The sequence below is a fragment of the Nicotiana tomentosiformis genome, chromosome 11 (genome assembly GCF_000390325.3).
Source record: "Nicotiana tomentosiformis chromosome 11, ASM39032v3, whole genome shotgun sequence".
Lineage (NCBI taxonomy): Eukaryota > Viridiplantae > Streptophyta > Magnoliopsida > Solanales > Solanaceae > Nicotiana > Nicotiana tomentosiformis.
Genome location: NC_090822.1, coordinates 57114995 through 57127657, shown reverse-complemented (window position 1 = coordinate 57127657; position 12663 = coordinate 57114995). Strand labels below are relative to the sequence as shown.

At 41.2% G+C, this 12663-nt stretch overlaps 1 protein-coding gene and 1 long non-coding RNA gene across 4 annotated transcripts; one reads left to right on the top strand and one right to left on the bottom strand.

The window, feature by feature from the left end:
* Window positions 1-1092: 1092 nt before the first annotated feature.
* On the bottom strand, window positions 1093-12554 carry LOC104101212 (kinesin-like protein KIN-4A). 2 transcript variants are annotated; one of them, XM_033657401.2, is made up of 9 exons: window positions 12494-12553; window positions 12288-12375; window positions 12088-12200; window positions 8668-8766; window positions 8467-8580; window positions 8235-8351; window positions 8072-8152; window positions 7777-7848; window positions 1093-2004 (listed from the first exon to the last, which is right to left on the bottom strand). In XM_033657401.2, the coding sequence occupies exons 2-9, from the start codon at window positions 12319-12321 to the stop codon at window positions 1999-2001; spliced, it is 636 nt and encodes a 211-aa protein (XP_033513292.1). In that variant the 5' UTR covers window positions 12322-12375; window positions 12494-12553; the 3' UTR covers window positions 1093-1998. The 2 variants fall into 2 exon arrangements, with proteins under 2 accessions (XP_033513292.1, XP_009606949.1); XM_009608654.4 differs by lacking the exon at window positions 1093-2004 and having other exon boundaries at window positions 2041-7848; window positions 12494-12554.
* LOC104101213 (uncharacterized) lies at window positions 1727-11517 on the top strand. Of its 2 annotated transcripts, none has more exons than XR_687404.4 (3): window positions 1727-1815; window positions 1957-2031; window positions 11215-11517. It is a non-coding gene; the product is annotated as an uncharacterized lncRNA (long non-coding RNA). The 2 variants fall into 2 exon arrangements; XR_011412140.1 differs by having other exon boundaries at window positions 10385-11517.
* Window positions 12555-12663: the final 109 nt, after the last annotated feature.

The window sequence follows — 12663 nt, the reverse complement described above, 5'->3', positions numbered from 1 at the left end:
CTTTCCGGTGACACAAAGATATGCCACCGGAAAGCAAGGGGACTATCTGTATAGGGTAAAATTGATTTACATTAAATGATCAAATGGCAACATGACACGTGAAATTGAAGACGGTAGAAAGTAAATTATATACTAACCAGCGCCGGAAACAACGTGTGCAATTGACATCGGGCTGACCCCGAAGGGAATATGATCAACGTGAGAAGAATCAAATGCTTGCCATCGGATAACATTCAATGACAAATATTCCTTGGCATTAAATTGGCAGCAGTTGTAGAGAATATTTACATTCATGGTCTGCCGTTACATATTCATCAATGGCCCTCTTTATTGTCATTTAAGAGGGGCTTGATCCTAGAATCTTGTTTCCGTAGGTATAGCTATAAATGGTAGACTCAACAGTCATTGTAAGACACGAAATTCTTGGCAAAACTTATGCAACATTCTATTCTCAAGCTAAATCAAATAACTTTACTTGCTCTTTATATTATTCTCATTTATGTCCCCGGAGGCACTGCTCTCGGAATCAGGCTTGTCATTTTCTTTGATTTTAATCGCTAAGTCTTATTTATAATTTAATTTATTTATTATTTTTGGATCAAATCAGTTCGTTTGTCTATAAACCACGTAACAAATTTAACTGTACCGTTTTACGAGTAAACAGAAATGCATTCAATTCTCCGCCGAATGTTGTGCCCCCATTTGCTGTTTGAGATGTCATCTAATATAATTGATGCGTGTACCAATGTTAGCTTGTGAATTTGTATGTTTTGTTTCTGAAAGATACATAATGAATGAGTAATAGTTCAACAAATACTGTGTGCAAATATAATCACCACTTGTAACGGTCTTAACCTTTAAACTGTAATATTGTTTAAACTTTAAACCCAAACCAAATTTCCAAGAAATTAATCACTTGTTGATGGTAAGCTGTCGAAAACTTCTAGACTATATGAACCAGTAGCGTACAGAGAGAGAGAGAGAGTAGAACAAATTCACTCTCCTAAAATAGTAAGTATTCTTGAACCAGCTGTACATCATATCAAATGATATTACCTACAACACCTAAGGGTAAAATGAAAAAGTGGACGATAAGAAACTAAGTTTTCTGCTTTAAAAAATTCTTTGTGTTCAAAACTGTAAACAAAATCAACATTGTACTACATAAGATATACTACATTTACATAAATTTGTCATAAATGATACAAAAACTCAGGATATCTGCACAGGCTCCTCTAAATATTGTTTTGTGATCACTCACGCGCGTGTATGTAGCCTCAACATGTATTCACAAGATGCCGCTGATGAATAATGACCGATCTTTAAAATTCAAGATCAGATATAAGTCCTCGAAAAATCCACATCCTTGATGTAACACTTAAAACAAAATACTCCCTTTGAATTACTTGTAAACCTACAAATAGCTCTCATTCTTGGAATAATACTATAAGGAGATTGCTCCACTTCCTTTGAATTTAACATGGTATCAGAGCCGAGCTTGTAGCTCACCGAAATTTGTCCGCTGCCTAGCCGGAGTTTGTCTGCTGCCTTGCCGGGATTGTTCACTGCCACACCGAAATTTCTGCCAACTTTTGAAGTAACAGTCACAGCCTATCTAGGGGGAATCGCCTCCCTCCGATCTGAAGAAACCCACCGGATTCTAAGTTTTTGAAGTTCACGCGCCACTGATAATTTTCTGGCAGAATTTCGTCGGCAAGCACGTGGAGTCAAATTTTCTGTCCAGCTGATTTCGTTGGTCAAACCTGATTAGACCATTCCTTTCTGCTTCCTTTCTTTGACTAGTTCTCTGATTTGGTAAGTGCTGTTGTTTGGAGAGTTTCCTTTTGGATCAGACTACTTCTCTGATTTGTTGGAGCATATTTTTGGGTCTGATTAGTTCTCTGAGTTATTGACTGGTTGTATTCGAGCGTGATTCCTTTTCTTTTTGTCAAACAGGTTCTCTGTTGCAAGAGTTGTTGGAACTCATATTTGGGGGCCTCAAATCTGTTAAGGAGCACTTATTTGTGTGGGGTTTGTTGCTTTCTTTAATTGTTTTTATATTAACTGTACTATTAGTAGAATAAAATTATGACTGAAATAAACTAATTCTAGCTTCGATGGATGAGTATGCTAAATTCTCATCCATCGAAACTACAGATTTTGTAAGGTGTCCCTTGTGAGGTCTATACCGACCACCAGAGTCTATAGCATCTGTTCAAACAGAAGGATCTTAACTTGCGTCAGCGAAGATGGTTAGAGTTGCTTAAGGACTATGATATCACTATTCTATATCATCCCGGGAAAGCCAATGTAGTGGCCGATGCATTGAGTCGAAAGGCGGAGAGCTTGGGCAATTTAGCATATCTACCGGTAGCAGAGAGGCCATTAGCATTGGATGTTCAGGTCTTGGCCAACCAGTTTGTTAGATTAGATGTTGCGAAGCCGAGTCGAGTGTTGGCTTGTGTGGTTTATCGGTCTTCCCTATATGATCGTATCAGAGAGCGTCAGTATGACGACCCCCATTTGCTTGTCCTCAAGGACACGGTTCAGCACGGCGATACCAACGAGGTTACTATCGAGGATGACGGTGTGTTACGGATGCAGGGCAGGCTATGTGTGCCCAAAATAGATGGGTTGCGTGAGTTGATTCTCCAGGAGGCTCACAGTTCGCGGTACTCCATTCATCCAGGTGCCGCTAAGATGTATCAGGACTTGAGGCAACACTATTGGTAGAGGAGGATGAAGAAATACATAGTGGAATATGTAGCCCGGTGCCTAAATTGTCAGCAGGTAAAGTATGAGCATCAGCAGCCAGGTGGATTGCTTCAAAAGCTAGATATTCCAGAATGAAAATAGGCGCGGGTTACTATGGATTTTGTTGTTGGGCTCCCACGGACTCAGAAGAAGTTCGATGCAGTATGGGTGATTGTGGCTAGGTTGACTAAGTCGGCTCATTTCATTCCAGGGGTGACTACTTATTCTTCAGAGCAGCTGGCTCAGGTTTATATTCGCGAGATCGTCCGACTTCATGACGTGCCGGTATCCACCATCTCTGACCGGGGTACGCAGTTTACATCGCGATTCTGGAAGACTGTACAGTGAGAGTTGGGCACTCGGGTTGAGTTGAGTACAACATTCCACCCTCAGACAGACGGACAGTCCGAGCGCACTATTCAGTTATTGGAGGATATGCTTTGTGCATGTGTGATGTAGTTTGGGGGTTCTTGGGATTAGTTCTTGCCCTTGCGGAGTTTGCCTACAACAACAACTACCAGTCGAGCATTCAGAAGGCTCCATATGAGGCCTTGTATGGGAGGCGGTGTCGGTCTCCGGTGGGTTGGTTCGAGCCGGGTGAGGCTAGGATATTGGGTACAGACTTGGTTCAGGATGCTTTGGAAAAAGGTTAAATTGATTCAAGATCGGCTTCTCACAACCCAATCTAGACAGAAAAGTTATGCGGATCGGAAAGTTCGCGACATTGCATTCATGGTTGGGGAGCGGATCTTACCTCGGGTTTCGCCCATGAAGGGTGTTATGAGGTTCGGGAAGAAGGACAAGTTGAGCCCTAGGTATATCGGACATTTTGAGATTCTTGAGAGGATTAGAGAGGTGGCCTACAAGCTTGCACTGCCACCTAGTCTAGCTGTAGTTCATCCAGTATTCTATGTCTCTATGCTTCGGAAGTATCACGGTGATCCGTCTTATGTGTTGGATTTCAGCTCAGTCCAGTTGGACAAGGATTTGTCTTATGTTGAGGAGCCGGTGTCCATTTTGGATGAGCAGGTCCGAAAGTTGAGATCAAAGAACATTGCTTTAGTGAAGGTTCAGTGGAGAGGTCAACCAGTCGAGGAGGCGACTTGGGAGAAAGAGCATGATATGTGTAGCCGTTATCCTCATCTTTTCACCACTTCAAGTATGTCTCTATACTCGTTCTAGTACGAATGTTTGTTTTAAGAGGAGGAGGATGTAATGACCCGGCCGATTGTTTTGAGTATTTTAGCCTCGATCCCATATTTATTGCCTCCTCTATGTTATATTATGGTTATGTGATTTGCCGGGGGTGTTTGGTTTTGGTTTCGGGTGAGTTTCGGAGTGAAATGGGGCATATAGTCCCTAAGTTGGAGCTTTAAGTTGAAAGAGTTGACCATAGTTTCACTTTTGTGTAGACGACTACGGAATGGAGTTTTAACGGTTCCAATTGCTCCGTGTGGTGATTTTGGACTTAGAAGTGTGTCCGGATGTCGAATTGGAGGTCCGTAGGTGTTTCGGCTTGAATTGGCGAAAGCTAAGAAGTTGAAGGTTTAGAAGGTTGGAAAGTTTGACCGGGAGTTAACTTTATTGATATCGTGGTCGGATTCCGATTATGGAAGTTGGAATAGGTCCATCATGTCATTTATGACTTGTGTGCAAAGTTTAAAGTCAATCGGAGTTGTTTTGGTATGAATCGACATTAGTTTTGGAATTCGGAAGTTCATAGTTCCATAGGCTTGAATTGGGTTGCGATTCGTATAATCGATGTTGTTTGATGTGATTTTTGGCCTCGAGTAGGTCCGTTATGTGTTTTGGAACTTATTGGTATTTTCGGACGGGATCCTGGGGGGCCCGGGTGTGATTCAGATCGAATCGGGAACAAATTTGGACTTAGTCTCATTGCTGAAGTTCCAGCTTTCTGGTGTCATCGCATCTACGGAGGGATTGGCCGCATGTTCGGACTCGCAAATGCGAGTGGTGAAGCGCAGAAACGAAATGAGGTAGCCCAGGTCAGGACTCGTATGTGCGAACTTTCGGGCACAAGTGCGCCTTCGCAAGAGCGGAATTTGGGGAGCAGCCTTGGGCAGGACCGCAGATGCGGTCGTTTCTCTGCAGAAGCGGGCTCGCAGGTGCAAGCAATTTTCCGCAGAAGCGGAACCTAAGGAATTAAGTTGGAACCACACCTTCGATGGATTTTCCGCAGGTGCCGCAGAGCGACCCAGGCCCGCTGAAATGAGGATCGCTGGGCAGAAAAGGGGTCTTCGAGGGTTTGAATTTCATTTTCATATTTTGGACCTAGAGAGCTCGGTTTGTGGCGATATTTCGAGAGTTTTTCAAGAAAATCGTTAGGGTAAGTGATTCTAACCCGGATTGGACTATATTTCATGAATCTATTGTTGTTTTCATCATTTAATTAGTGTTTTGAGTTGGAAATTTTGGGAACATTTTGTGAAACTTCTTAGGCTAAAATTGGGGATTTTAAAAGCGATTTGAGGTCGGATTTGAGTAATTCTTGTATGGTTGGACTCATTATCGAATGAGTATTCGTATTTTGTAATTTTGGTCGGGTTCTGAGATGCGGGTCCGAGTTGACTTTTTGAGTTGACTTTTTTATTTCTTTGCAAAGATCGTAATTTTATTGTTCCAAATAGTTTCTTATAGCTTATATTTATGGTATGAAGTTATTTTAGCTATATTCGAGCAGTGTTTTAAAAGGCGTTTTCGGGGCAAGCCCTGGGGCGAGGCGCACCAAAAATTCCCCGATGCGATGGTGTGGGGCAAAAGTCTCAAGAGGCGTACGCCCAGCAATTCGGGGCGTACGCCCGGGCGTTTGGGGCGTACACCCGGGCGTTCGGGGCATACGCCCAGGCGTTTGAGACGTGTTTTTTTTAGTGAGGCGTAAGGCCCAGAGACTTTTTCAAATTAAAATAAAATTTCTTGAATAAGCCCTTCATATAATACCCAAATTCTCAAAAGTCAGCTCGGTAATTACTCAAAGTTTTAAAAAGGAACTAAAATGCATTAAATTTATAAAATCAAGACCTTTTTTATTGATTGAAGCCCTAATTCATGGTCTTTTCCAATTCTTTATCTTGTCCGCTAGTCTGCTAGTATCTCCCAAAAGCAATGAATATTCAAATTGTTTTACAAATACAAAGAGAACTTCATTCTCCTTCATAGCAGCAAGTTCAAAGTTCAAATTGCAGGTTAGTCATCATTTTTATTCCTCCATATAGAAATATTATTCTTTTAGAGTCAAGTTAGTTGTGTTTGTAAGTAGCGTATATTAATGTTATCAAAGGCGCGCTTTAAGCGCGCTTAAACCCTGAAGCGAGGCTCAAAACATGTTGAGCACTGCGCCTCGCTTAACGGGCGCTTCAGTGTTGTCATCAAGGCCTTAATGCATACTTTTCCTTGCTAACAAGCGTAATCCAAAAGATACGACACTAAACAATTGATATTTCACTTTATCGTAAATATTTTTCAATTTCTTTGTCCATATATTTGGTATTCATGCTTATATATATTAATCTTGGACTACACATACATATTTATGTTTTTCTCCATTTGCGCCTTTCCTCGTTAAAGCACACGCTTTATTTGCGCTTTGCGCTTAAAGCCCCAATAGACCTTAGAGTTTTTTTGCGCTTTTCGCCTTCGATAACACTGGCGTATAATAAATTATTTGACTAGTTTTTTGTGGGGATGGAGCATATATATATAGTTTTCTTCAATTTTTATGTAATTTTACCTGTTTATAAATATTTACTGTAATTATATTATTTTATAAAATATAAAAAATTAAATGCTTATGGGGCTTATGCCCCGTGCCTCGGGGCTTACGCCTCGCTGAGGCATATGTAAAACACCTCGCCTTACGCCCACGCCTTTTAAAATATTGTATTCGAGCCGTTCGGAGTCAGATAATCGAGGGAAATGCCTACTAGTGGGTTGGGTTACCGTGTTTTGAGGCAAGTGTCTTGCCTAACTTTGTGTGGGGGAATTACCCCTTAGGATTGGTGTTGGTTTGTGACAATTGTGATATGTAAAATGCCTCGCCTTACGCCCGCGACTTTTAAAACACTGTATTCGAGCCGTTCGGAGTCGGATAATCGAGGGAAAGGCCTATTAGTGGGTTGAGCTAGCGTGTTTTGAGGTAAGCGTCTTGCCTAACTTTCTGGGGAGGGGGGGAGAATTATCTCTTAGGATTGGTGTTGGTTTGTGATAATTGTGATATGTGAAAATCGTATACGCAAGGTGGCGAGTACGTACACGGGCTAAATGTGGAAATTTACCGATTTTAGCTATGTAGATTCCTTTCATGCCTTAATTGAGTTATCTTGTCATGTTATATTCATCATCATTAGTCTATTTTCACATGCTCTACTTGTCTTATCTCTTACTTGTTAATTGCTCTACATGTTTAGTCGAAGTTCTTGCTTCCTTTACTCTATATTCATTATTTAACCGTTGAATTCTTTACTTGAAGTTGTTATTCTTGGAATATCTTGTTATTGAAATTGGTATTGAGTTATAAGGGTCGTGATTCACATTGAGGCAAAGTGTTAAGTTGTTAAATACTATTCTCGTTGAGTTATTCACTTTCGGTTGTTATTGTTGATACTCTTGTGCATATTGTGGTTAAGCCATGGGCTACTTGTTGTGAAAATACTATTGTTGTTGGTTTCGTGGCAAGTTGTGATATTGGGCACTTGAGGTGCGATTTGTGATACGTTGTGATATTGATACGCATGCGGTGGTATAAGGTTTGGAGTTGAAACACTTGCGGTGAGATAAGGTAGGTTTGATATGCGTGTTGCTAGTAGGAGAATTACTTGAAACCACGCGGTGTGATAAGGTGGGCTAAAACGCGGGAAGCTATTTAGCCATTTCGTTAAGTAGAAGTTGAATTGTTGCACAGGGGTCAAGCATAGACCCTCTGTAGACAATCAAAATTTCCAGTTCCCTGCAACAAGCTGCTGCAGAAGAGTGAAACACAACATAAAGTGAGAGGAAAATGCTCACCATCTTTTGGCGCTGATTCAGAGCAACCAATTTATGTCTTTCATACGCATTCCTCCTCCCCTCCTTCCTTAACTGCATTCAAAGATAACAGCATCTAGCGTTATCAACAACCTGAAGATTTCAAACACAATAACTAGCAATTTCCTCATTAACAGCATTTATTTAGGAGAAGATAATTATGAAAGACACTTATAGTTCTGAAGCAGTAGTAACATCATTCCTTCTCATAATGGCTGTGACAACCATAACACAAGGCGGAGAATAGAGAGTAAAAGCAGCAGTAGCAGCAAACTACCTGCACCAATTCTTTTTCCCGAGATGCCTTCCATAGACGAAATTGTTCAGCCTCTTGTTTAAGTTTTTGCTGCAGTTGTGCCTATAAAAGCACAGAACATAATTTGCGCATAAGTGCTATGAAGGACGTTACTTTTACAGGAGAAATCAAAAGGTAACACAACCTTCTGCGCCTTGATTGATTGTATTTCATCTTGCAAGCGCTTTGCTGCTTCGTCACTCTCCTGTTTTTGCTTTAAAAGCTGAACCTGGTTCTCTTGTTTCTTCTTAAGATCTTGTATCTGGTAGGTGAATACACAATTAACAAATTACAGATATAGGCACACAGCGGAAGATTATCTGCTTTTCTAACCCCAAGTAAATGATTATTTTAAAGAACATGGCACAAATGCAGACCTGTGCTTCAAGTGATTTTAGCTTTTGGGAGTGCATATCTTGCAATTTCCGGGACAGTCCATCAGAATTAGCAGCACGGTTTTCAGCCGCAGCTAATAATCGATCTCTTTCTTGCTGCATCAGGGGATCAGCAAATGAGGAAATCTCCAACCCAAACAAAAATGTAGAAATTACATTTCTTCAATTTGTTTTCTCAATTACCTGCACATCTCTTTTCTCCTCTTCAAGTTCAATAATCTTCTTACCAAAGTGCTGCTTCAGAGCCATGGTGTCAAAGCTTCCATAAAGTTTCATCTCAGACTGCACAGTATTACGCAAATGATTATTATTAGATCATCAGATATAGCAAAGCTAGGAACGCTAGCAACCATTTTTAAGACAAGGTACCATCCAGAAGAATTGTCGAATCTAGAACAATTTCTCGTGTCCAACTCCATATGAACAATGTAACGATCCGGCCGGTCGTTTTGAAAGTAATAGTCCCGATCCCCTATTTACTGTTTCCCCCGCATCTTTTTTTGCTTATGTGACTTGCCGGGAGGTCTTGTTTTTGTTTCGGAGTGTTTTGGGACACTTAGTCCCTAAAACGGGAGCTTAAGTCTTAGGATTTTGATCGTAGTCGGAACTGTGTGAATACGACTCCGGAATGGAGTTTCGTCAGTTCCGTTAGCTCCGTTAGGTGATTTTGGACTTAGGAGCATGTCCGAATTGTATTTTGGAGGTTGTAGCTTATTTAGGCTTGAAATGGCGAAAATCGAATTTTTGAAGATTTGGACCAGTAGTGAAAATTTTGATATCGGGGTCAGTTTCCGATTCCGGAAGTTGGAGTAGGTCCGTAATGTTGAATTTGACTTGTGTGCAAAATTTGGGGTCAATCGGACGTAGTTTGATAGGTTTCGGCATCGGTTGTCGAATTTGAAAATTTTTAAGTTCTTTATGTTTGAATCGGAGGATGAATTGTGATTTTAGCGTTATTTGATGTGGGTTGAGGGCTCGACTAAGTTCGTATGGTGTTTTAGGATTGGTTGGTAGGTTTGGTTGAGGTTCCGGGGGCCTCGGGTGAGTTTCAGGTATTTAACGGTTGAAAATTTGGACTTGAGCATAATCTGAAGTTTTGCTGGTTCTGGTGTTTTCGCACCTGCGGTGGGAAGTCCGCAGGTGCAGCCGCGCAAAAGCGAGGCTGGGATCGCAGGTGCGCCTTTAGGCCTGGGAGTCAGTGGTCGCAGATGCGACGAGTGAGCCGCAGGAGCAGAGCCGCATCTGCGGAAGGGTAGTCGCAGATATGGAGATGAGAAAGACCCAAGGTTCGGCAGAAGCGGACGAGTAGACGCAAAAGAGCATCCACAGATGCGGACTTAGGCGCGCAGGTGCAGACTCTGGAGCTTTAATGAAAACTCGCAGGTGCGGAGTCCTAGCCGCAGAAGAGGCACCGCAGGTGCGATGATGAGGTCGCAGGAGCGGGTTCGCTGGGCAGAAAAGAGAGAGTTTCGAGGGTTTGATTTCATTTCTCCATTTTTGGACTTGGGATCTCGGAAATTGGCGATTCTTTGAGGGAATTTCATAGAGAGCTTTGAGGTAACGATTCCTAACTCGTTTTTGGTTGTATTTCATTAATCTATAGTTGTTTTCTCCGTTTAATTTTGGATTTGGATTGAAAAGTTGGAAAAATTAGGGAAAAGTTCCCTAACCGAATTTCTGAGTTTTGATTAGGATTTAGGCATCGGATTTAGTTAATTTTGGTACGAGTGAACTCGTGAGTGAATGGGTGTTCGTATTTTGTGACTTTTACCCGATTCCGAAACGTGGACCCTAGTCGACTTTTTAGGGCGAATTTCGGAATTTTTGTTAAAATATTGATTTCATTAATTAGATGAGTCTATTATGGCTGTATTCATGATATGCATTTGTGTTTGGCTAGATTTGGGCCATTCGGAGTCGGATAATTGAGGAAAGGGCATTCTTACGGATTGATTGAGCTTGACTCAAGGTAAGTGGCTTGCCCAACCTTGTATGGGAAACTACCCGTAGGATTTGTACTGTTTTGATATATGAGCGCTATGTACGTGAGGTGACGAGTACGTACACGGGCTAATTGTGTAAAAATCCGATTTTTCTACTAAGTAATAACGTGATTTCTTTCTTATTTGAGTTTCATCAGCATGTGTAGTATCCTTCTAGATTAGAATAGCATGCCTACTTGCATTAACTGTTTACTTGAACTACGTGCAGCATGTTTAGTGAATTTACCTGTTTTTCCTTAACTGGTACTTAGGCTGAACTGTAGAATTTCGTGCCGTAACTATTGAATTCTATTGTCTCGCTGCATATTTACTTTGGGACTACGGAACGATATTCCGGGAGATCCCCCTGTACTGCATATTTACTTTAGGACTACGGAACGGTATTGCGGGAGATCCCCCTGTCTTGCATATTTACTTTGGGACTATGGAACGGTATTCCGGGAGATTCCCCCTGCACATTTACGTTTGGGACTACGAGACGGTATCTCGGGAGATTCCCTGTTGTATTTCTGTGTACTAAGCTGTTACCTTCTATGAATTATTTCTTGTTAAATTTCAGTCTTTATTTTACTGCGATATTTTATTCTTGCCTTGCCTTATTATTATTTATACCAGTAGAGTCCTGACCTGACCTCGTCACTACTCGACCGAGGTTAGGCTTGGCACTTACTGGGTACCGATTGTGGTGTACTCATGCTACTCTTCTGCACATATTTTTCGTGTGCAGATCCAGGTACTCCTTATCAGCCGCACTATCAGTGGGTCGGGACAGCTTTGGAGACTTCAAGGTATATCTGCCGCGTCCGCAGACCTCGGAGTCCCCTTCTACTCTTCCCCATGTCCATTATCTTATGTATTTTCTTTTGATAGACTCTGATGTATAGAGACACTAGATTTTCCTTCTGTAGTTTGTGATTCACGATGTTCCGGGTTTTGGAAATGCTATGTGGTATACTAAGGAGTTGGTTATTGTACATGCCAAGCGGCATGGTATTCAGTTATGGTGTTATTGCTACAGTTAGTTGTTGAATTTATGTTTTCATTTCATTATTCCGCAAATGTTAGGCTTACCTAATCGTATAGACTAGGTGCCGTCACGACGTCATACGGAGGGAGAAATTGGGTCGTGACAGACAATTAATTGCATGACATGACATACCAAAACTAGTACTTCTAAAGCCTCAAAAATAAACAAATAGGAGGTGTGTGGCAGTTAAGCTATCTACAGCAAACGACAAAACTATACAGGTTAGCTAGGTCTGAGAATGCTAATCCATAAATTTGGAGTTGTAAAATCAAGGCAGAAGGTGGTTATAGCCTCCCTGTTCCATGTCAAGAAGGGGGGGGGGGGGGCTAAACTAATTAGAACCTCCAAACCAGTTCTAGGCACTAGACAATCTTTTCAGACTTTTGATGAATTTCTTTAATGAGCCCTTCTATTATAGAAGTAACTCCAAATAGTGACAGACTAGCACTTTGCTGTGGTTGTTATGCGAAAAACAGACAACTTTAGATCACATCACTGTGTCCTTGTGTGAAGAACATATTACTCAACTAATGATATGTTTAATTTAAAATGCAGTTTAAGAGTCCATCTTACCTCTTTCTGCTTTAAACGCCTATTTAATTCATTCAATTCTTTGTCTAAGGAGTCTTGAAGGAGAGTGTGTTCCCACTCTTTTGCTGCTTCTTCTTCCATATCTCCTGGATCACCTGTCAGTCAGTGAGTCCGAATCAAAGCACTGAACCACTTGTAGAGTTGAGTTCTAACATGTGAATCAAAAGTCAAGAGAGGCGTACCATTTTCTTTCACAGGATAACCGGATGAATCCATGCTTTGCAAGCCTCTTCTAAGGCCTTCACTTTTCACTGGAATGGCACCACAAACCTGAAAAGAGAGAGAGAGAGAGAGAGAGAGAGAGAGAGAGAGAGAATTAGTTATGCAACTAATCAGGATCCTCTTTTCATAAACTGGACTTCATTAATGTAGGGAAGTTAATTTAAACTTTAACTTCTGTTTCATATTGCTCAGTGCTAGAGTCTACTTAGCTCTTCATTAGTAGCTTCAAGCCATGCAATCTTATCCTTAAACACCTGCAATTGAAATCACAAATGAGTTGATTGTCATCTATTGAAGTATGAAAACTATCCAGGGATCCATTTTAAATTGTAAAAA